Below are 25,772 nucleotides of genomic sequence, written 5' to 3' on the forward strand. Positions count from 1 at the left end.
CTACTTTTTTACCACCTGTTTAGGGATTATTATCATGACTAGTAGGTTTAAGAAGACGTGAGGCACGTTTTTAGAAAAGTTTATGTTACAGACTGCATAGGTATGTTGAACCTTGAAATATTCAATAGCTGCAATTTATTTGAAATGGAAAATGCCTGTAATTAAACTTCCATTTAAAATATTAAGCTATTTATAGAGTGCATTTTTATTACTTTCCTTCTTTAGTATTGCATTTCAGTAAAACAGTTGCACTTTTATGATATCTTCTAGTACATTAGCATAGTATTTAGAAAAACAACTGCAAAATTACTGTGATGCTGGAAACTGCAAATATATCTGTAGAAACTTCAAAAGACTGCTTCCTATGTTCTGTAGAATCTCAAAATATGGAAAGGTGTATTGAGACACAATGAGATATGCACTTGCATTTCAACCACATCTCTTGACTACAATGAATGCACTCTGAATGTCATCCTAACGTTTCTCTTACTTTCTGTCCTTTGAGGGTGGGGAAGGAAAAAAGGAGTGGAAATAATAGAAAACATAAAAAACCACCAAGCGTATGTTCATGGTGTTTTAGTCTAACTTTCTGATATTCTTAAATCATTTTGAGATTGATTATTTGGAAAATCATTGCTCCACACATGATTATCTTCATACCTCCACATTTAAGGGGAGCTTGCAAACAGTAAGAAAAGGATTGTGAGCATAAGAAATAAAACTTCTACAGGAAATAGGGCAAAAATGTGAAATTAATTCCAAGAATACATTAACATTTCTAAGAGCTTCCTTCTTTTTCAAACTCTTTCCTTGAGTGCCTGTTTTTTGTAGGTATCCAGGTTCTTGGGTGGTACTTGAGTTTCCACTCAATAGAGAAGATTCAAACTCCTAAAAATACAATAATGAGCAACAATTGGGTTATTTTATGTTTTGTTTTTCTTTTCTTCTGCTTTGTGTGCTGTGACATGAATTTCTGATTCATTCAGTTCTGTGTGCTCTCTCATGGCATAGTGTCAGGCTCAATCTTAGTGAGCGGTGATCTGGAGTAGTTCAAGCCACATAACCAAGCCAAGGTTGTTATGACATCTTAATGTGCTGATTCCTGTGTTCCTGAAGCTCACTAGTCAAAATAACATCCCATTCTCTTAGCAAATCTGTGACTCTGCAGGCTTTCTCTTTTTTGATATGTGTTCCCATATTGTCATTCATTGTAATTTTTTCATCATGATGATGTTAAATCATCAGGAATGAAATTTATTTATGACCCTCTTTTAGCTTGAGCCCAAAAATTGTGAAAGAAGATTGAATTAATATTCAATATGGCTTTTTTATTATTAGAATTTTTCCTGTTTGACTTGGATCACTAAGGAAAGTTATCATTGTAGTTTTAAGAACATATGGTTCTATGTTTGTCCTTGCATTCTGAAATATGCTTTCCTAGAGTAAACAGGATTTACTTGCAAATATAGAATTTACGTAACTTTACAAAGCTTGCAGTTTTGAGATCTGTTCTGGAGAACACAAGTTCTGTGTCTCTAAACACTATTAGTAATTTTTCCTGGAAGCCACAATGATCTTTCAAAGTTGTTTTGAGGACTTCTGGATAGTGTGCATGTCTGTAACCAGCTTATACTGACTGACTTGTGTCTCAAAGTCCCATGTAAGTAAACATATACTGTTTCATAATTAAACTTCATATTTAACATTGGTATTTGTTCAGCAATTGCAGTTAAATTTTTGCATATTTTAAATGGTCCTGAATGTGTCATTTTGTAGAAGGTCAAGTTTGCTAGAAAAATTTAGCATGTGCCAAAATACCAAATATCTTTTTAAAATATGTTTTTAGCATTTCCCTATTATTTCTGTATGTTTTAAATTATAGTGGTGCACATGTTGTATTTAGTGGCTGAGGTCTATGAAAATATGTATTTGTAATGATAATTATTGTTACAATGCTTGTATTGGGAAATAAATTATGTTTTGAAAGGAAAAAGTTATACATGTTAATCTAAGTGGTAAGCACCAGAATATTGACTTGAAGGAATGTATTCTAGTACTTATGCTTTTGGAAGCATAAACATGTGGGAGTGTAATCACACTCTCATAGCAAAGTGATGGGGAAAAAAAAAGACAAGAAATACCACAGACTGTAGCATCGTAGAAAAGGAACAGTCCTCAGGACCTCAGCTCTTCTGTGCAGGCATTTTAGTCAGATCGCCAATGACCATTTTTGTGTGCTTTGTAGTACTTCTGCTCCAGATAAGGGTTGTAGTCTCAGTGTCTATGTGAAGACCACCATCCTGTCGCAGTGAGGGGACTGAAGCATCTTGCAACCTGTCTCAAGTTTAAATTGCAGCCTAACCCCATGCTTTATGATACTCTGTCAGTGAATGTGTGACCTTTGTCAGTCTGAAAAAGAAATTATTAATTGCACATTTTGAACTGCTCTACTCTATTGTTCAAGTGAAGCAACAATCAAGGACAGAAATGTAGAGTATCCATTATTATAATAAGGCCTTATTGTGTGAGACTCCAAAAATTTACTAAGTGATCCATGAACTTCAGTTATCTCTAAAGATCAGGGACTTGTTTCTTTCCTTTCAGAAAGCAATCCCTATTTGTTTTTCCTTATAGAGATTAGAGGATGGTACATTCATTGAGTTACAAAATAGCATCATAGTTATCGTGTGTTCTGTCAGCAGGTTTCTTTTGTGTTACAGTGGCGCATTATCCCACAGAAACTATCAGTAAAGAAGAGCAACTAGAAACACAGCAATACTCAATGATAATCATGAATAGGTGCTGGAAAACCCTACCAAATTAAATTATTCTGTATTTTCTGTGATTTGAATCCTCTAGATCAAGGCTGAGTGGTTAATTGAGGAGACTGAGTCCTAGAATTTGTTTTAAATACAGGAGGAACTGACCAAAATTCTGAGTTGCCCACTGCAGCTTAGACAAAAGGCAGTTTTGCATCTTGGATATTGAGATGCTTAAGTTACCTCTGCAAAAGGAATTATGTCTCTAAGTGTTTTAGGCATTCACTGACTGAAATTTCAGGTAGCACTGGCTTAGGTGTGATGCCAGAAGAATATATATGTATGGTTTTTGGATTTAGTGTGTCTTAATGTGACGGTGCCTGTATGAATTTTCAAGCACGTATCTGCGATAAACATAGGGTATCTGTACTGTGCCATGCACTGTAGGCATTCTTCCCATGAGGTAATGATCTTTATTGGTCTTAAAATCAACAAATTTATCTGTGAAAGCCAAGAACTCAAAGAAAGAATGAGGCAAGATTTTTCTACATCTGTGAAATCAACACTGGTTTGAGAAAATTCAGGCAGATCATAAGAAAAGTTTGTGATCAGCAGTGTTGTAACTGAAATAATTTCAAGGTTGGGCAGTCCAACAGTAGCTCCAGATTGGAGGAGAGAGGGGACTGATAGAAACAAGAGCTCTTTGGAGCAAGAGATGGAAATAAATTGTTTGTTACACCTAAGGATTTCTTACTAATTTAAATGAGAGAAATTTAAATGTATTTGAAAAAGAAATAGATACAGAGGGCAGGGCACTAGATCTAATGCAAAGTTTAAGGAGACAACTGGGCTGGCAGTTTATTTCTGTGCAGCTAAAAACATAATTAATACAATTACTCTAGGACTTCAGTGAAATCTGGGAAGCTTATAATCACAGTTGTGTCATTCTGAAATAAAATTGTTTCTAGAGGAACTGTCTATAATAACATCATTTCTCCTTGTCTACACTGACATTAAAAAATAACTATTTTGGGGTATTAATTGGAAAAAATATTAAGCTCTGTATTGGTTGGGGCTTTTCTTCTGGAGGTCTTTAGTTCTGTTCTGACTTTTTAAAATGTGGTGGTCATTTTACACTACTGTTTTCAGAGACATATACTGTATTTTGTATCTGTCAGCATCATTTCATTGAGTTGAGTGAAGTGACAGTGATTTACATAATCTGTTGACCTACTCTCATTTTCTCCTGAAAGCTTATCATCAGTGAAACAATAAGAGGAGAAATATGCATAAAAATTATTAAAGGAAATTTTCTTTGCTTGAGATGTTGCATAATAATTTTACTTATACAGCATCAGTAAAGCCAAATTATCGGGTCACTGGTGTAGAGAAATTCTCATCTGAAGACACAGAAAATTCAGTTCTCTGCCAAGCCAGGGAGAATCTGGCTGGACTGTGGTCAGCAGCAAAGTGAATGAGTCCTCTGTTTGTCCACAATTGATGAGGCTGTGGGGCTTCCTTTTTAAGATACTTAAAACATCAATGAGAATATTTTGTAGGACAGAATTTTGTGGATAGAGAGAAAGTAAATAAGCTGAATATCAGTCTCAGGTATTTTTCCATGGTTTAAAAATATCTGAGTATTAAATTTGCACTTGTAAAATACAACAAAACCCAAACTTACTGCCTTATAGTCAAAGGTATTCTCTCTGAAAGGCTGGAAGTTTCTTTTCTGTAACTAGAACTTGATAGAGAATTCTATGTCTGTCTAAGTACACTGATGGAGTAGCAGGAAAAGGCACTTTATTGTTGCTCAGTTAATGAAAGAGTTAGGGTACTGATTTGTTTAGCTTTTTGTAGGTTATCATATGACTCTTTCCCCCTATATTAACTGGAGTATTACTGAACTGTAGCAAAAATGAGAACAGAGGAAGGATTTATGTTTTGTATTTTTTCTGTAAAACCAGTTGGAGTTTAACAGGTTTTATTTTATTGTGGTGGTTTAAAGATAAACCGGCAGGAGAAATGGACCCACCACAAGAGAGATTATAAGTCAGAATTACAATTTAATGAAAGATGTTACCATAAATACACTGACACAAAGGGGAAATTGCTTTCAACTCACAAAACCTAGCAGTATAACCCAGTGTCCTGGGGCACAAACCCAAAGGGGTTTGTTAGCCCTTGCGCCGAGACCCACTTGGTTTCCCCCCCAAGTCCAAAGCAAAAAAAAGTGAGAAACCTGTTGGTGCAGATAATGGCTTGTAGTCTGGTCAAGAGTGGCAGTTGTAGTGTAGTCTAGTCAAGAGCAGTGGTCTCCTCCTGTCAAAGTCCTGCTGCTCCTCTAGATCCAACCCACCCTTCCCAAGGTCTTACCCACCACTTATGTACCCTCAGGGGGCACCCAGTCCCTCCCCCTGGGCGGGGACTCACACAATGGGTGATTAACTCTGGGAGCCAGGAGGTATTGTTGAGCCGTTGATAGCCCATTAGCAGCCTCAGGCTGGGTGTGAAGGTGCTAATGACTCCCTGGGCAGCTGCTGCTAATGGTCCATTGTCCTTGGGGAATGAATAGAGGGGGTAGAATACACAGCTTTGATCATCCCACACACAGTGATAGCTGGTCCCACCTGGTGAACTGGGACATTTATCTAAAGATAAATGCTTCATTTAAAAAAACCAAATCAAAACACCAAAATCTATCCCTCCTGTTTCATACTGAGGATTTTTTCCTGATTACAGTAATTTTTAAAATACAATATTAAGGTCTAACTTCGCCAAAGAGTGAAATCTTTGAAGTATTCTCTGAAATTTGTACTTACTTGAAGTCAAGACAAATACGTTTTTAGATGATGAAGTAGAGAAGATGCCACCTCTTTAAAATAAATTTTCTGGTGCATATCTCTGTATTTAAAACAAACAGTTTTAAGTCTTAAAATGCTTTCTACTACCATAATTCTTTTTTTTTTTTTCAAAATGTAAGTTAAAAGCCAGACTTAATAGTTCATTTGTGTATGTGTTTGAGACATTATCTGTGTTCCTTTCTCTTATTTGAAATATTCATATAACAAACTTTGGGTGATCTCCAGCCTGGTTAATTAGAATGCCATCCTCCAAAGGGGTACAGTAAAATGATGAATGATTTTAATAAAGACAAGAGAGAATGCAAAAGAGAAAGGGGAAGGATAAGTAAAGAAAGAAGAAATAAATACAGAACCTTTGGCTTTGCCACTTCAAGTAATCCTTGGACATGTTTGCATGGTGGGGCTTGCAGTCATTACTCCAGCTGCAACTTGGAAGCATCTGTATATGAGCCTCTTGTTAAATTGAAGCTACATAGCAGTACAAAGCCTGCAGAAAATACAGCTGAGGATTAATATAAATTGGTAGTACTTTTTAAAATGTCATGGCGAGTTTTATTTTAAGCTTTTAAAATCAGTATATTTCTCAGAGCTAATTTTATGATAAATAATATGCTTCGAGCCAACAGTCACCAGAACTATTTGTTGTGCCCCAATATAATACTCCAGAAACTTGAATGTGCCATAAACTTTTTGGGAAAAATGATGTTTCTTTGCTAGTATGAGGACAGCTGTCTAAGTAATTGATCTGATTTGTGCTGATGGATACTTCACTGTAATAAATGAGTGTACTTGAGGCAACACAGCTCATTTTGCACTCCAGGCAGACATGCTGCTGCTGTACTAGCACACAGCAGAGTAGGAAGGACAAGTGATATAATCACATTCAGATTAAATACATTTTCTGCTTGTGTCAAATTTTTATCACAGTTTGAAAACTAGTTTAAAAAGTCGTTTGAAAACTGAATGCAAATAAAATTAAATTCTTCTGTAGTATCATGAATTATCCAGTATTGCAAGTCATTGAATTTGCACGGCAGATTTCTTAGTCAACCCTTGGAATGGATATATATGCTCCTGTTGAGATGTTGGAGGGAATATAGAAAAGATGATAATAGATCATCTTTTTCTGTTGCTGCATCAGGTGCATTGTTGCATCTTTCAGTGGCTAAGCATACAAATACGTGGTTCTTGCTTTTTTCAGGCTGTTGGAAAGTGCAGCCTGGAAACCCAAGTTACTGTAGCAAGAATCAACACTGTAATCTGAAGTAAATGCACATAGTCTGTTAGCATGTGTCAAGGCATATTTATGTATTAAAAGAAACAGCAATAGAACTTAATAATGGTGAGTTCTTGTTTTCCATTTCAGATCAAAAGATGGAGAACAGAATTTTAGTTTCCATTTCCCCAAAAGTACTGTGTGGATACTTGCACTATTCTGTCTTATCTCAGTTATAAATAGCATTGTGAAATCTTCGTATAAAAAGCATGAGTGATTTTACAATTCTCTGTATTTATTGTGTCTGTCTCTCTTTTTAAGACTTTTCAAGTCTTCAGGTATTTTCTGAGATAACTGTATCCCACATGTTGCTGACAAGATTCATGTTCTCTTTCAGGAGACGCTGATAGATTGGTGTGATGACAAGGAACTTAATTTGATTTTAACTACTGGAGGAACAGGGTTTGCACCACGAGATGTCACTCCAGAGGTGAGATAGTCCTGGAACAGAAACATGTGCCCTTTGGTGTAGAAATGTGTGAGTGTGGAGGAGGGGGGTGAATTGTTTTTTAATTGCCTCTGTAACTTTACTTTGCAGTACCTGTGGGCAAGTCAAGTGACACCCAACTTTGAAGCAGAAAAAAGGAAGAGTTATAGAATAAGAGAATTACCCTGGCCTTGGGTTCTGACCTGAAATAACTTTCAAACTGAACTGTGGTGTGGCATCATGGTTTTCCAGTCCCCTTACAAAACAAAATTCTAATGGCTTTTTAGCGTAATTTTCCTTACCACTGCAGTACAACACTGCTAAGCAAAATTTTGTGTGGCTTTTGTTATGTCCTGCACAAGGAACAGTGGGATAAGAAAGATCTTTAATTCTCCCTTGCGGAATACTGCATTGACAACTACTGCATTATAGGTTGGAGTGTGAGAGCCCAATAGCAGGGGGAAAAAATTCCATGCAAAGTTACTATTAATGATACCACATTGTCAAAAAAATCCTAAACAGGCACAGAGGTGGAGATAATCTGCCCCAGTAAATGTTGCATGGGAAATCTGGTTACATTCCACTTACAGGGAGATGAAGCAGGGAGGTGAAAATGGGAACTTAACCTAAGGACCTCATGGCCATGAGTTGTCACATGAAATGACTGTGTGATTGCTGTTGAAGTATTTTGGTATTTATGGTTCCAAATTAGATTAATATGAACTTCTAAAATCACATACTTTATTTGATTTGCTTATGTTCACTAAAGGGCAGAATTAAGGCTGAGTGCTTGAAGTGTTTATTTGCATAATGTAACATATCTAGTTTTCTCTTAAGTACTCATGTAAGTTTTCAGTCGCTAAGACTTTTGTGTCAGAGTTGATTTGAGTTCTTTACAACATATCTACAATGCCTTTTACAAATGTGTTCTGTTCACATGGCTGCAGTTTAAATTTTTTTTTCCATTAGAAATCTGCAAACATTTTTTAATCAATTGTATAACATTTCTGTAACTAAAGAAACATATAAACAAAATGCTTCTGTTCATTTCTTTTGATGTTTTTAGATTATATACTAGAAATCTTGAGTAGCTGGAGCCTTGGGTTCTGTGTATCAGGAAATGGGAACAGTGGCAGATGACCACAGGGTGCTGGCCAGTGAAACTGAATTTGCAGATTAATCACTGTGCTAAAGCGACCAAAAGTGAAAAGAGTGCATTGGTGCAATTTGTATCTTGCTTGCAAACAACTTAATGGTTTTGAAGGTTGTTTTAACGGACTGTGTAGAAGGATGGCTGAATTTCTGCTTCAGTTTTCCTTTGTGCAGGAATGGGCCTAGGCAGTAGTGCCAGAGGAAACATTGCAGCCAGTGCCAAAAATTAACCACAGGTTCTCAAGCAGCATTTGGGACAAGAAATAAACAAATGAGAACTCTGCATATAAACACCTACTATTTTCCTGACACTGCATTGCTGTTACTCAAAGTAATGAAGACAGGAGAAGGTGATTTGTTGGATCAGTTTTGATGAGTTGATGAGTTTTGAAAGTTAATCTGAGTTGTTAATGTGTCTTTATAGAATGAAACCACATTAATATTAAGTCGTGAATAACTTGCACTGAACAAAAACTGTGTTGTTTTCAAATGTGACAGGTATGCCAGACTTGGGCTGGTCATAACAGAATCGAGTGTTGTTCTGACTGTCAAATTATTCCCATACTTTAAAAGAATTTACATAGGAGACTATTTACTCATTTTTCACTCAATTAAGTTGAATTAACTTGCATTATGAAACTTCAGTCACAGTGGAGAGATTGAATCCCAAGTTTTATTACAAAGTGGCAATGATAAAGGTTTTCCCTATGATAAGGTTTATTAGATTATTCATTCAAACATTTTAAGGGAAGAAAATCAGTTTGCCAGTATGTGTCATTGCAAAAACATATTAAGAAGCGTAAGTTTTGTCCCCATATTGTATGTCTTTTAGGTCAATGTGAAAGCCAAGTCAAAATTAAAAAAATCACAAAATATGCAATAACAAACCTTTACTTTAGGAAAATTTGCACAGATACAGGAACTGGTTTTAATCTCTTCCATGTGTGGTGTTGGTCCAGCATGCTCTCATTGCTGAACTGAGAATGAAAGGATGTGATCGTGACATTGTGCCATTGAGAAGTCATCTCTGAAAGGTGATTTCACAACTGATAAGAATTGAATCTGGTAATTGAAGATGTTTTAATATTTTTCTGGAGAACAGGAGGAGTGGTCTCAGTGGTCATATTTCAGCTGTTATGTTTCAGTCCTGCTTCTCCCAAGTTCTCCTGTAATTTGGATTAGAAAGCATGTTTTTCTGCTTTCTTTACTGAGTATAGATATATAATTGCTTTTGTGCATACATGGTAAAGGTAGTTCCTGGGAGTATTTACAGCCCAAAGACTGTTAATTGAATTTTGTAATCATTGATAAAATTGAAATTAAGTGCCTGTCATAATACAGCAAAAAATAGCTTCTTGATACTTTAGAAATGTATAATTAAGTTTCAAAAAAATTAGTAATTTCCCCACTCACTTTGCCTTTTGAACACTATATTACAACCATACCCCAGGTTATTGTAGGTGTTTCAATCATGTGTCATGACATTTTTTCTTGACCTGGAATAGACAATTTTAGGTATATTTGCAACATCTGATTTTCCTTACCTGTCTCTGATCGCTAAATTTATAGCCTCTCTCTAGTCAGTGGGTGGGGAGAAGCTTTTAAATTAGTTCTAAGATTCTCATGTTGAAGGCTGAAGGTCAGTTTAATTAAGCCATGTGAGTATCCTTCACTTTCTTGACTGCGTGACTAGAAATGAGGAGATGCGTGTGGATATTTAAAAACCCAAATTCAGCCAATGAATTTGGCTGAATGGCTGAATTGGAAAGTAGCTGTGTTATAGATGTTATTAGTGAATGCTGGAATCCTTTATTGTGGCAGTTGATGGTAGTTTGCATTTGGACTAAAGCTGAAGTGTAGGTTTAATTTTGTAGATAAACCCCCATTTTTTTACAGTCTTACTTTACATATAATTTATGGGGATAGTCTTTAGACCTGTGCTGGAACTGCTCATACAGTCTGCTTGTTGATTTAAGAAGTGTTTGTTGCTGGATGAAGTGATCAGGCTTTACATGTAGCCCAGGTGAATTTATTTAGGGAACTTTTGTTTTGTACTTCCAGATCCAAACGTTTTTTTCCTTTGTACTACAGTACTTCAGGGGTAGTTCTTAAAGAATGCTGACAATAATATGCATTAACTTTTGTGAAAAAATTTAAATAGTATTGCAGCATTTGTATCAATCACTATGTATCTTTCTGAGATGGAAATGTGTTTTCTCTATTGCTGTTGGTCAGTACAATCTGTATGTATGGCCAAACTTCGCAAACGAAGATTTGGGCAGGGCTGTCCCCACGTGGGTGTGCCCTTCCAGCCTGCGCAGTGGATTTTAGGTGAGGCTCAGCATGCGCAAAACTGGCCCCACCATTTAAGTCCTGAGGTTCATCTGTCACGGCCAAGCGAGCTTGGGCGGTGCCAGTGAAGTTCCTCAGGACTAGAACCTACAGCACCCGGCATTTCCCAGGAGGTCTCCCATCCAAGTACTAATCCGGGGCTGACCCTGCTTAGCTTCCGAGATCTGACGGGATTGGATGTCAGGGAGGCATTTAACTGCCCCGTGGTCAGTACAAAAGGAAAAGGAAAAGTCTTATGTGTACAGATGTTCTGCTTAGTTTTCTGTCTTCTGCCTTCTCTACTTTCTTTTCTTCTTTTGCAAAATTGTACATCCAAAGAAGTCACCTGTCTGCCCCCCTTCTAGCTGTTTTCTTACCCTCTGTTTCTAGTATGATTCTGTGCAAGTCTTGTTTGCCCAGCAATGAGACTGATTTTACATACCTAGAGAATAGCAGTAGAAAGCAATTTCTTATGACTCAGCTGATGCTGCACATTTCTGAGCTGTGTCACTGTGTGTATTCACAAATAGTTCATCCACACTGCTGATAATTTGGAATCCTGAAGTTTTAAGATAATACTTTAGAAGAAACATAGAAGAGCTCTTTTCCAGCATGTAAAACTAGACAGATGTTTTCTTACAGCCTTCCTCCTTTTCCAGTGTTCTCAAAAATTTAGGAATGCACTTTTGGTTCTTGCTGTTTATATTCTTGGATATTTATAGACTGATTTTAAATGTATTTAAACACAGTCTTATTTTCATTTAATCTGACAATGTATGCATATTTGTTTATTCTTTCATCAGAGTTCTTCAGCTCATTGTTTTCTGGAACTCCCTTCTGTTTGTCAGCATTTTTCTGAAAAAAGCATGTCCAGAATGAACAAAATGTTCCAAATATAGCCACACAGAAGTCATGTTTGGAGAGAAGCAAATCCCAGTTCTGCTATGACTTAAGTCTTTGTATATTCAGTTCAAAATTGCAGCAGCATTTTTAAAATCATTACCAGTTGCAAATTTTTTGTCACCTGGCTTTTCCCCATTCTCTGAGGTATCTCTTGGGATTTTTCTTCAAATTCCTTTTTATTTCCACAGGCTATTTTCATGCCTGTATCCTTCAATTTCTCTGCCTCAAGTAGTGACAGCAACCTTCTTAATCTCTGTTATTTGTAGTTTTCATATGTTCTGTCTGTTTGTTTGCTCTCCCTTTAGCTCTGTTAATGAAATAAGATGCTTGTGACACAACATACTCTCACAAGAACACGTTCCCCTCAGATTAACCCAAATCCTCTGAGACTTACTTTGAAATAACCATTTCCATTTAATAGGCAATAACTTAAACTAGAAATAATATACTGGAGGAGTTGTCTTCCTGGTTCAAACAGTGCCTTTCTAGAGCAGCAGGATTTCTACTGTTGTTTGTTGTGGTTATAGGAGTGCTTCTCTTCTTCTTTGGCAATATTTTAGTGTTTCACTGGAACAAAAGAAACTAATTTTCTTTTTATAAATTGTCACTTCAGGATGGCTCCATAGTGAGAAGGAACGAAGCCTTCATTTCATATGGGGCATAAGTAATTTTGTGGTAGGAATAATATGAAGTTGTACAACCTCTAATGACCCAGGCTGTTGTTTTAGTTTTTCACCCTTCAATATTCCAGATACTCTCCAATTTATTAGCCTTTTTCAGCCTATATTTTGTAGTCTATATGAAGACTGTAGCTTTCCATATCTCTTAATGGAGGTCTTGCTCTGCATTGATTCCTGTGTTGAGCTGCTGTGTAACGAAGTGTGATGTGTGTGGACGATGTCTGACCCTGGAACTTGCCATCAGGCATTTTGAGGCCTTCATATTTCTTAGAAAATTGTTTCCAACCCAGCTTGCTCCTAAAGGGTCTGAATTACAAAACTGTGCAACGTGCATCTAAGCAACAAACATGCTTAAGGGCAATAGATTGCTCTGTGACAGACTCCTTCCAAATTCTCTACTACTCTGTTAGTTTATCAGCTACTCTGATACAGTTTCTTTGAGAAGTAATATGCAAATACTTGCACTGCATAGTACACTGTCAGGTTACGGAAGTACCTGTGTCTTGAGAAATTCCGCACTGATTTAGATGACTTCTGAAGGGCTAAAAGCTGCCTTTCTCTTCTCAGGGAAACTGGGTAACACACCATCATCACTGAAGGGCTTGGTTGTGCCATCATCAACTGCAGTCACTGCATGGAAACATGTGCAAAGCTGCCAGGACACCGATAGTGAGAAATCTGAAGGGGAAGAAAGCCAGATCCCATTTCAGCTCCATTTGCTCAAATGTCAGAGGTTACTCAAAAAAATAAGACCAGCAAACAAAACAAACAACCACCACCCCCCCAAAAAGCCAACACCAACAAAGAAAAAACCCCAACCAAATAAATAAAAAACCACCAAAGGATGGAGGAAATAGATGCAGAGAGAGTATTCCTGAAGAATGGTTATTTGGATAAATGAAGAGGGCTTGGTAAATTCTTTATATTCTGCTGCATAAACAGCAGTTTTTGACTGTCAGTCCAGCTGAGGTACTGGATTGAAAGAATGTATGTCTCCTAACTTGTTTGTGTCTAGATTTCCCAACACAGACAACTGTGAGGAGAGTGTGGAAAATAAAAGGAGTCAGAATACAGAGGATGCTTGTCTGTATATGGGATTGATGTGTCTGAAATGCAAAGCTGTTTATTTTTTCTGACATTCCCTTTTAAAAAGTTTCAAGTGTCACAGTGGATATAGAAAAAGGTCAAAAAAACACATGATGGCCAGGAGAGAGGCTTTCTGTGAAAGTTACACAACTTGGTCTGTTTAGTTTGTCATGAAGAAAACTAGGAAATATCTTGGGTTTTAACTCTACTTCCTTTGGGAAATAATAATGTACAGTACTAAAGGCTTTGTAAGTTACCAAAGACTTTCTTTGCCTACTAAAGAGAATTGTAAAAATAGCTGCTGATAGGAAGCTTGAGTCAGAAAAATCTGATAAGGAAATCAGATGGGGTTGGTTTGTTTGTCTAAGAGATTAATAATACAAAAAAATTCCCTAAAGAAGAGCTGTATTCATCATTTTAATTCTGTCAAATCAAAAGTGTTTGATAGTGGGAGAAATGTCTTGCAAAGCTCAGATTATCTTGTACTTCTTACAAAGTCAACGATGATGTTGAATGAACTACCCTGTGTGGAAGGCTAAACTAGATTCTGGCTTTATGTTCTGTGTGTGTTAGATAGAAGACAGTTTGAATCAAATGGATCCTGAAATGAATAATTAAGCGATTTTATTTCCTGAATTCAAAAGGATTATATTAATTGCTTCTGTCTCTTTTTTGAAAATGCAAACCCCTGATAATACTGGCTGAGTATGCTGGGGCAAATATCTTTTTTATTACTTAACTAATGGATTAACCTTCTGTGTAAAGTTGTCTGACCATCATATCGTAAAGGTAATGCTAATAGCAGTCCTGTTACACCTTTGGGATATTTTTGCCCATTTGAGGATCAGCTTTTATTTGCTTTATTTTAGCTGTCCTTAATCCTCTTGATTAGCAAATAGAAGTTCTGTTTTCTGACTTTCAAAGATGTATGAAATATTTGCAAGCTCTGTTGGAAAAAAATATTAAAACAGCAGGGAAGGATTTGAATGTTTCACAAAATGAGAAGCAAAGCCACAGTAATCAGGAAATCTCACTTTTTTATTCTTAAATTTTGAAAATAACTTTTTTGTTCCAAGGTAATTTCAGAATGTGAGTTGGAAGGCGGCTGATTTGTGCTGTGGGTAGACAAATGGTTCCTATCCCAATGAACTCAACTAGTTCCAAAAATACCCAAAGACTGATACGCTTACAGTTTGCTTTTTATTGGGATAAAGAGAAGGGTTCTCCTCTTGGTATTGCTGTTACCTTTTAGCCACATTTTCACTGTAGAGCCCCCAGCTGGTGTGGACACCTCTCTATTAACTGGCTTGTCTCCTATGAGCAGGGTAGCCACATTCACAACCATGAATGTGTTTTGCAGTCCTTTCTGTAACTGGGGAAGAAAAATAGACCTGCCATAGGACTTCTGTATAATGAAATTTTCAATTTGGAACTTTTGGAATTCTTTTTCCTCTTAGCATTTCTAAAAATAGTTTCCATTAAAGCATCACTTTAGAGAAGATAATAGGCAACTGAAAAAAATTGAACATCAAGTTAAGGCAAAATACTCTTGAAAACATTGTCAGGCCTGTAATTACAGGCCTTAATTGCCTGTAATTCCCCTTAATGTGTAATTTTTTTCTGGTTATGGTCTATTACAAAGAGAAAAGCTTAATACAGAGAAAATTAACAAAAAATTGTATAGACATGTTAGGAAGACTTCTCTTTGAAGGCAGCTTAAAGACAGGATAACTAGAGGGCAAATACTAGTTTGGATTTAAGATGTATGAAAAATTGAGTGAGTTAGTCCTTTTGACTTAAGCACACCAGAATTACAAAATGGCTCACTATTAAACAGTTGATCATTAAAACTAACACATTTTAAAGAACAAAGAATTTCTCATTTGCTCCTTGCCTGCTGTTTAGGAGCCTTTCCAGCCACTAAGTGAAAAGAAACTAGAGAGTCTTGGAGAGCAGCTGGCTTCAGGAGTTATTCTTGGGTTTATAACTAGTCCTTCATCTGCTTTTGCTAATTGCTACCACGTGAAGCAGTGAAGCTTTAACAAAATGTTGACTCAATATAAGTACCAAAATAGAAAACCAAAATGACTATTGTCATGCTCAGGAATGAAAGTCTTATCAATTATGGACAAGAAAATAATTACTTTTTAACTTTAATTTAGACTATATTTTAGCTTCTTGTCCCTTCATGCATATATTCTTTTCCTAGTTATTTTGTAATTGTAATACCTAAATTAATTGTGAGCTGCATAATCTACTGTTATTTATTGTTGACATTTAAACTTTCACTGGATTTTTAAAAAGTCCAGATTTTCCTCCATAAATAAACATTTTCTTGTAGTATGCTGAGATCAGTTTGTCACAGTTCATTTTCACTGAGCTTGAAAAAGAGAGAAAGTGATAGCAATTTTGTTCTTGATAAAGTGATGACAATTTTGTTCTTGATGTGGTGCAGGTAATTGTAGTTGCTGCTGGCCACAAAATCACAAGATTTTATAATTACCTTGTACTGTAGTATCTCTGGTTCACCCAGTGTTTGCAATTCCTGGCTGGTTTATGCCATTACTAATCATATGATGGAAGTCTCTTGGTCTTCTCTGCCTAAATTTCCTGCCATATTGTTCGAATCCCAAATAATGTTTGATACAGGAAAATTTAGATATGGAAGAAATTCCTGTTCTATGACCCCAGTTTCTAAATTTGAAGTTGTATTAACCTCTCTTATTCTTGTGCCTTCCTCAGCTGGAGGAAGAATGAGTGGCTGATACTCAGAGGATCAGTATAAATTATGTTTGATCAGCTTAGCCTGTCACTGCTGTGTTCCTTGAGAGCTTTGTTGCGTGTGGGTGCATGGCAAGTTCATACAGGTTCTCTCTGGGACCTTTCCAAATCCTAATTCAGCAGGGCACAGCAGAGCTAATGATTCCTTTATATTAGCTAAGGTTCTCTACAGTTTGCAGGAGAGAAGGAGTTGGCTTTTTGTTGCATATTACTGCCTTGTCAAAGTGGAATGTAGGTTTTTAGTGTTGCCAATAAAAAGTTAATGTGCAGGTAGATAAATGCACACGCAATGTGGACTTCTAGGTGGACAGAAATAGTGAAGTTTAATTCTTGGTTGGGTGACTTTTAGTTACTAGGAAGATACTTACTGAATAAAAATACTCATGACTGAATTGATAGATGAGTTAAATTACTAAATTTTATTACTGCTGTGATTTTCTTGGTTTTTACATTTCAGAGTTCATTACATGTTTCTGAAAGAGAGCAGCAGCTAAGATTTCTGAAATATAGTTTAATTTGTTTAAAAAAACAACCATGTTAAATAACAGAGTGCTTAAGTTGAAGAGAAGAGGATATTCAAGGTAACAAAAAGGTACTTCTGAGTTTCACACTTAGAAGAAGGTTACCCCACAAGATTCATAGGACTGATTATTTTCATTGGAGTGTCGATGTGTCTAAGCCAAATTCAAACACCAACACAGGCAAACAATAAGTAACAGTTACTGATGACTCCAGTGTATCTCACAAATGGCCAGCAGTGGCTCATGGGTACTCCTGTTCAACTTCACGAGCTATTTTGCAGTGGATATGGGAATGAGCTCACAAGACCATCCCCTTTCCCCTCTTATACTAGAGGTGCTAGAGGTAAGTGTGGTTTCGGGAATCAAGGGTGGGAGGTCATGAGATGAAAGTGATGTGGGCTTCTTAAATTTTTCACAAATCTCAATAAAGGCATGTATCTGGGGATGGGCAAAGATTCAGTTGAATTCTTATTTTTTGCCCAAAGAGATTACCCAGTCCTAAAATGACATGCTTTCCTTGAACTGGGAGTCAGAAATCCCTTTTCTCTTCTGTTTTTCTGCTGCAGAAATTCCCAACATTCCCATTATGTGGGCTCCAGAGAGGGGTAAGCAACATCTTCAATCCCACTCAATCATTTCCAAACTAATTCTTTGCTAGTATTTTTTGCTTTTTTAATCATCATCAGAAACAGTTTTTAGCCACATTTTTCCCATTTGTTTGATTTTCTTGTGGATTCTCATATTTTTGTTTTATAGGAAGGTCCCATGGCCTCCCCAAGTGCTAGGGTCAGACTCATTTGCTGTTTCCATTTGTGTGCTATTCTCCTGTGGATTTTCATGGTTCACTCTGATCAAATGATATTACCAAAGGGTGAGCATCTAGATTCTTGGGACTGTTTCACTCATGGTATCCTGAGTTACTGAAAAAGCACTGCCACCCTGCTGCCCTGTCAGTCATTTGGCAAGCTTATATTTTGTCTTTGCTGACAGTTGCATCTGATTATTTGTGGGCTTTGGTCTTTTTCTGACTTGTCTGTCTGGGGACTGCCTGGCATTCACTACTGTCTCTTATTCTCTCTACCTGCTGGCTGTGTGGCCTTGCCCTCCTGAAATCTTGGCCCTTTGCCTGACTGTCTGGCATTGCCTCTTGACCAGCTAATTGCTTGACACTGACTTCCTACTGCCTTGCCCACCTGTTGAATGGCATGTGTTGCCTCCTTACTGTCTTTTTGATCTGACTGTACCCAGGCATTGGCCTTCTGCTGCCCTGTCTCCTGCTCCAAGTGCCTGGCATTGCCTTCCTGCCAAGTACATCTGCTGACTTTGTGGAATTGCTCTTCTGCTGCTTTGGCACACCTGCTGACTGTTTGGTACTGCTTTAGCAACTTGCTGAATGTTTGGCATTTTCCTCCTGGCTTTTCACCTGATCCTTGAATACAGTGTCACCTTGCTGCTCTTTGAGTCTGCTTACTCACTGATACTTGCTCTTTTGCTGTCCTGTCCACTTGCTGTTATGCTTGATGTTTCTATCATATTGTCCCGCCCATCTGCCTAGATTTTATTTCTAAATATGCACCAGTCTGAAAAGATTAAGAAGAATTGTAAGGAATGGGGAAAACATATTGTCTGGCTCCTTTACAATCTGATTCAGTTTAACATACCAGCCAAAAACTGATCTGAGTACCAGCATTCAGCTTTTTCATTGAACTGCTCAAAACCCTTTTGACATTACAAAAAAGGAAACCAAACCCAAAACTGAATTTTATTTAGTCTTTCTTTCCATCACTTTATTTGATAGGTGTATTACTTTCAGTAATACTGTATTCAGTATTAAATTCCATACTAATTAAGTGCTACAGCAATAATATAGTAATTCTCAGATTCCATGGAAGGTAGGTAATAACAGGGGGTAAAAACAATCTATTGCTGAGGCTTAGAAAGATTAAAGTTTGAATGTAGAGCTATGTTCATTAAACACAGTGGATCAAAGGAGCAAAATAAGAAATTTTACAGATCTCTTAATTTAAAACACAGGGTTGCAGCTAATCTAAATAAGCCATTGGATCAGTACTGTATTACCAAACCCCAGTGTGTCCTACTTGTTGCTTCTTACTCTTTCTGTACTGGGAGAATGGTCAATTGCTGGTTTACAGAAACCTTTTGTCACTCTCTCACAGATTAAGAACAAGGACTTGACTACATCTGTAAGGTTCATAGTAAGGGAATAAGTCATTGTCACATCTTAGAATAAGAAGCAGGATTTCATGCCTCTTCTTTTAATTCAACTCACTTGACCTCTCTTTTCCTAACTCTGCCACAGTTTCTGGCTTATTATGATTGGGTTTAATTGTGCTTTTCAGTCCAGTATCGAGTAGAACTTGGAAAAAGTATTCTGTCATAATGACTTATAATAAATTCTTACTATGCTTAAATAAGTTGTGTGTAATATTCTTTTAAATCCAGGTTTTAGTCTCTTCAGATACACTGTTACTGCTTTTTCTGTCTTCAGAGATACCTTAAATATGTCTAAGCACAGAGGCGGGGCAGCAGCCCTCAAGTCGGTAGCCTCTTTCACCAGTGCGAGACCATCTGTGGAATCAGAGGAAGACTGTGGGAGAGCCCCTTATTCCCATGCTCCCAACAGCAGCTTGCTGCTGCGGAGGATGCTCCCAGGACAGCTGACAATGTTCTTAGTAAGAACTAGTTTTCACCTCTAGAAACCAGTGACCTTGTGTTCTTCTGCTCTGAGGAACCAGGGGATGTCAATGTCCACCTTTCCTCCCTTACAGTCTCCTTGGCTCTCCTGTCCTCTCTCTTCTCAGCCTTCCCAACCCTCCCTTGCTTCTCCAAGCATATTTCTTTCACAACTTCACAAACTTTTAAAGACGGTAAGCTGGCAGTCTCTCACTTCCCACCAGCTTCATGCTGTTGAAGGGTGTGGTGACAAGAACAGATCTCAGTGGCAAATCTTTCTCCAAGCTTTAACTCCCCATGTTATTGTGATGCTTCCCCAGGCTGTTGTTTGAAGAGTTGTAGCCGTTGCTGGAAGGGAGGAGAAATCTCCACTCTAGCACTGCGGGCTGCAGGATGCTGCTAGAACTCACTCCCTATCCCAAAAACCTTAAGTAATTTTTTCATGTATCGTTTCAGTTATTTTAGATAGTTTTTTTAAAAATTGATATTATCGCTGAAGAACAAGGGAATTTTTTTCAAGCAGTATTCAAGCTGCATAAATTCTAAATGCAGAAAAGCAGTAGAAACTGGAGGAAAATGAACACAATATTTTTTCTTGAATATATGGAATTTTTTTAGTAGAAAACTATACCTACCACAAAATTGATGCAATGCTGTCTGAGGCAGCTTCACAGTAGCATGTCAAGGAAAATCAGTTTTCCATCTGAAGTGATCAAGTTATGGTACAACTATTTAAATTAGTTTAAAAAATAGTGTGGTAAGTTGGAAGAATACCTAGGGGTTTTTGTTATAAACGAGTCAACATTTGGTTAAAGAAACAATGAAAAATTGCACACAAAGCCCTGGGAGTAAAGTGTTCTCTATCAAATCCCTGTGATACACAACATTTTTTTTTAATAGAGATTGGGGCTGGGGGAGTTTTTGTTGTTTTCTGGGGTTTTTTCCAAGGTATTCTTTAGTCCATCCTGTGCACTTTTCAACCAAAAATTAGCTTTTGTAACAGTCAGAAAACTTACAAGTCTTTCCAGTTCATAGTTTTCCTTTCCAGCATAACTAAACTTCCTGTTATCAGCCTAATTGTATCTCAGTTTTATTCCTCTTGTTAGACTCTTTTCCTTCCTTATTATTTCTGTTACGAAAACCCTGATACAATTTTCATAGTAATTTCCTGAACTATGATATCTAAATCCTACAAATTATTTGTCAGGAAAGAGACTAGTTTTCATGTATCTTCTTGATTTCAAAGTGATTTTTAATTTCCGTTTGTGTCTTTTACTGTTTGCTTTCTTTAGTCTTCTCTGTTTTCTAAAGGTATCTTTTCTGATTATAGCAACATTGCAGCCTCTAAGCACCTAATTTCTTTAGTTGTTTCTGAAAAGAAAACAAATTCTTAATTAATACAGGTCTTTAGCACTCAAAAAGAAAGACAGGTATATAATTATTTTCCAACCCGTGCGATTTCCAGAAAGTGTTTCACTACCCTGCTCCACTTAATTAGTGCTTTCAGTTTCAGTTGAACTTTTCCATTCTTTTAAGACTAATGTGTCTGACAGCGAGTGTGTCTGACACTCCGATCAACTTGGAATCAACTTCAGATGTTCTTATGTTTGTATGTTGCTTCTAGATTCAGTCTGAAAATTTTATTTGGTTAATTTTAGGCAAGAATGCCTTAGAGGAAACATGTTATGCTAAAGAACATATATGCCTTTGGGTTCATGTGTTGTCATCATCGCAAAGGCTTTTGATGTCACATCTCGTGTAACAATCTGCTGAGTGAATATTGATACTGAGTAAGTTCAAGTGTCTCTCTACTGTTACCTCTTTACTTGGTGGGTAAATGTCTTTTGTTGTAAAAATGAGTACATGATGTTACATGAAGAGCATAGAAATTTGGCAGAGAATAGATGCCATTGCTTTCCAGCTGTTTCCCAGAGATCAGAGGGGGTGGGTGCAGCCAGCTTACTTTCTGACTGCAGTCAGTTTGGCACTGTAAGTCCGGTTGTGTTCAATAAAGACTTTGACGAGGGCAGATTCACAAGTAGTATAGTTCATGGAAGCAACATATTATAGATTCTTGTTAGATTGACTGTGATAAATGCACCGGATCTACAAAACAGAAATGTATAGTGCCATGTACAGGCCTTCCCAGGTATGCTCCAATGCAGTCAAAGGCGCAAATCTTAGGAAAAGACATCTCGGCTGTGGGGAGGAGAGAGGACCAGCCCTGTTGACTTGTCTGAAGAATGGGATTGTATTCTCATCCTCCGCCAAAAAGGGTTTCAAATGCCAAATTTATACTTTTGGAAGAAGAGGAGATGAGATTGTAATCAACTATGCTGTTGTTGCCATCCTAAATGGTGGGGGGCAGCCACTGTATATGTAAATGAGGGGTACCACACCCCCATCAACAGGCCACCATGCCCACATTAACCCCTTTACCATGTATCTCATGGCATATCCCATGGCTTTAGGCCTCATTCCTACAGATGGATATGCAAAGCAGCGTGTCAGTGATTGTTGCAGAGTTCTTCTCCCCAATACATTTTGCTGCTGTTCTGTCCAGACAGGTGATCAATTCATCCTGGAGAAGAGAAGACTCCAGGGGGGCTTATTGCAGCCTTTCAGTACTTAAAGGGGGACTACAACAGAAGTGTTGTGAAAATGAGACACGTGAACTGCCAACACAGTGTCTGATTTATTGGCCATTACATACTGCTTATAAGCCCTGGGAAGAAGGTGGTAACATGTAAAGAGGGAAAAAACTTTTTAGCAGGATCTGATGCAGTAGGACAAGAGGGAATGGTTTTACACTGTAGGAGGGTCAATTTATAAATTAGGAAGAAATTCCTTACTGTGAGGGTGGTGAGGCCATGGCACAGGTTGCACAGAGAAGCTGTGCATGCCACATGGTTGGAAGCGTTCAAGGTCAGCTTGGGTGGGGTTCTGAACAACCAGCTCTAGCTGAAGATGTGCTCACTCTATCATTGCAGGGGGGTTGGACTTAGATGCCTTTGAAAGGTCCCTTTCAACTCAAACCGTTCTGATTTGCTGGAGCTTCTCTCACTTCATTTGGGAGCATGATGAAGTCAGATTTATTTAGTAGTTTGGAAATTTTTTCTGAGACTGCTCCAAAACTTTTGTTTGATTTGGCCTTTACTGCTCTCATGGAACATCATAGCAACACTAGTCAATTTTTTCCACCCTCACTATTTGCTTTCAGGAAATACTTGTACACCCATATTAGACTTGTAACCTCTTTGCAGGTAGGCTGAGCAAGAAATAAGCTTTATTTTGTGTAGTGTTGCAATCACATGTATTGCTCCAGTGGCGGGTTTTGCAGATTTCAAAGCTGAATGAAACCTCAACATTGCACCTTTTATTTTGACTCAGTTTTTGAGCTACAGCTCCCTTGTCAAGAGTGAAAAATGATTGGGTTATTGCCTCTTCCTATAATGAGCTTCTTTTGAAGTTCTTCTTTTGAAACCAAATAATGCTTATGTATCCAGTGGTATTCAAAATTAACAGCAAGAACTAACTTTTCAGTCTTTTTCACTCTCTTCTACAATTCATGCATATTTTACTGGTTTCTGTACTAAGCACTGGTTGTTCCTGGACTGAGAACAACAGAGAAGGCCACAAAGTTCTTTTAGATGTGTTTGTCTCCTAGGAATTTTGTTTCCTGCAGCATCTTAATGAGAAGCTGCTGTTAACTCATCATCACCATTTGCTGGCAAGAGGAAGTCTGTAACAATAGTTTTCTCTTGACTTTTCTTAAGGACAACAAAGATGGATTTTCTAACCTAGCTAGAACTGTGGGGTTTTCTCAGTTAATAGCTTTTACACTGTTTAGACAGTCTAATATTTTCCTTAGAAATATTTTGTGTCTCTGTTTCTTTTCCATGGTAACCTGTTTTAAAAAAAATAGGATTTTTAAAAATGTAATTCATTTAGTCAGATATATAGTATTGGGCAGCTAACCTCAGGTGCATCTGATTTCATTATTCTGAATTACTGTCTTCCATCACCCATATATAGAAATACAGCTGTCTGATTTTTTTACTTAAGTTAATCTGACTAGAAGTAGTTGCTGTGCACTTAATATCAACACACTGCTATGGTAGTGAGATGCTTAGCATTCATTGCAAGAATCCAGTCCTGTCTACATTTTGAGTACATAGAGCAAGAACTAACTTGTTCACTGTGCCTGACTAAGAATCTCTTTTGCCTTACCAGTTCTTAGAAGCTACCCTCTTTTCTCAGTGCTCCACTTAACACACTGCTAGTATAGAAATCAGTTTGCTGAAAAATTTTGAACACAGAGTGAGTTTTATTATAAAGCAAAAAGATTAATCTGCAGAACATGGTCTAATGCTTTCAAGCACAGCAGAATGTATGTGAGGAGAGGTGCTTTTATATCTGTGTTGCTATATCTATATTAATGAAAAAGTGTGTGCATTATAAGAACTTCAGGGTTTCAAAATAGAGTTGTGCTGTTGGGAAGTAAACTGGCAGAATGTGTCTATACAATACGAAGTTGTATTAATGTGAAAGCATTGCTCTGTAACAGCTGAGTAGTGTCAAGAAATAAACTGGTTTTACCTATTGCATGATAGATATTTTAACATCTTCTAAAACTGGAGGAAAATGGTGTTTTGGAAATGTGTATAGGAAACATCTTAGAAACTATGTAATCGAGGCAATATATTCTATACTGGGTTTTTTTATATTGTAAACTATTACTATAAAGTATTGTAAACCATTAATTAAATAGTAAAACTAAATTCCAGAGGAAAAGATAAACTCAATGTATTTAACATTCCTCAATCAGTACAGATTAGGAATTCTGCTGTCTTCTATTTCAATGCTCTGTGCTGCAGCAGTGTCAAGAGAGTACTTTCCATCTTCTATTTGAGAAATGTTTTCATTCAATTGTTTCCTTGAGAATCTTGGAGGAAAAACATGTGATTTGTGCCAGAAGTTAAATAAATCTGTATTAGAAATAGTTTGACAGAATGCACAGTAGGTCATTCAAAATCTGTTCAGTCATTCAGTTCCAGTGAAAGCATCATTTGCGTGTTAAAAAATTGACAACTGTTCAGACTGAACACATGAATTGCATCAGTGGATGTCACAAAAGCATCCTTTCTAAGAATTTTTGTTATGGTAAAGGTACTTTAAGGCTGCTGTTATTAGAGATGCCTTATCATTTACTTGAGGAGTAAAGATACTGTGTAAGAGAATCTTAACAGAAAGTAAAGTACTTTTTGTAATTCTTGTGTTGCCGTGATGTATTCTTGAAAAACTGTCACTCATTAATCCATCCTTTGTAGTGTAGGTGGTGTATTTTAGAAAGCATTGGTTTTTATTAAATCTTCAACATTGAAGATTTGAGATCTGAAATTGTTTGGAGGAGCTACTTTACCTGTGGCAGAAACCAACTGAAGTCTTAGAAGTGCAAAGTTTCATATGCCATATTTTTCCTTGGCAGAAGGTGGCAATTGTTAAAAACATTAGACAATACCCTCAAAAGAACAGAGTTCCACATCTCAGTTTCAACAAACGTCTTAGATCTGAAGCATTGCAAAATTATTTATTTATAGAAGTAAAATTGCAAGTAAAACTTTTGCTTCTTCCACTGACCAAGAGACCAGGCAAGTTCTTAAAAGAGAGCAGTGTACATTTCTACTTGGTGGCCTCATTCTTTATGTGCACCCATGAGGATCTCTAAGCAATAGTGGCTGTTCTTTTCCTATTATCACAACAAAGCAAAAGTTACAGCTTTGTTTCTCTTTTGTAGTTCTAGACTTCACTGCTTAGTATACATGCCTGACCCACAAACACACCCTCCCTCCCCTCTGTAAAAGAATCTAAGTTTGGTGCTGGGTGTGAAATGAAGCTAACTGTATCCTGACTCCACTTTGGTATAGATATATAGTCTAGAAGACAGTACACACAATCAGAAGTACTGTCCAGGATACTTTTTTTATAAGATAGTACTCCCTAGTTGTTATACCATTAGTTAAAGGTCACTACATTGTCAATTCAGTCATGTAGAATTCTTCCTATCATAGTGTAGACGCCCATACTTACTACTCTCATTTCTGCTGCATGACTGATTTGCAGAGAATAAAATTTTTCACATCTCAGATTCTGTTCCTTTTCTTCAAATTTTAGAGAATTATGTGAAAGTTGGGCTAGATTTCCTAGGTTTTTATATTTTATATTAAATTATAAAGCAGTTGAAGTAACTGAGGAAAAAGTTAAAAGAATAGTAATTATTAATAGATAAAATTTTAAG

The 25,772-nt window shown here is 37.1% G+C and overlaps 1 protein-coding gene across 20 annotated transcripts in view; it reads left to right on the plus strand.

The window, feature by feature from the left end:
* The window catches only part of GPHN (gephyrin), a 290,109-nt gene that overhangs the window by 145,283 nt on the left and 119,054 nt on the right, over positions 1-25,772 (plus strand). For 12 of the 20 annotated variants that reach the window (XM_071558087.1, XM_071558093.1, XM_071558090.1 and 9 more), the window contains exons 4-5: positions 7,237-7,329; positions 17,347-17,385. In XM_071558087.1, coding sequence (XP_071414188.1) covers positions 7,237-7,329; positions 17,347-17,385 — 132 coding nt within the window. The remainder of the gene's footprint in view (positions 1-7,236; positions 7,330-17,346; positions 17,386-25,772) is intronic. The other 8 variants (XM_071558088.1, XM_071558095.1, XM_071558109.1 and 5 more) reach the window with 1 other exon arrangement.

Source organism: Pithys albifrons, chromosome 6 (assembly GCF_047495875.1).
Source record: "Pithys albifrons albifrons isolate INPA30051 chromosome 6, PitAlb_v1, whole genome shotgun sequence".
Classification (NCBI taxonomy): domain Eukaryota; kingdom Metazoa; phylum Chordata; class Aves; order Passeriformes; family Thamnophilidae; genus Pithys; species Pithys albifrons.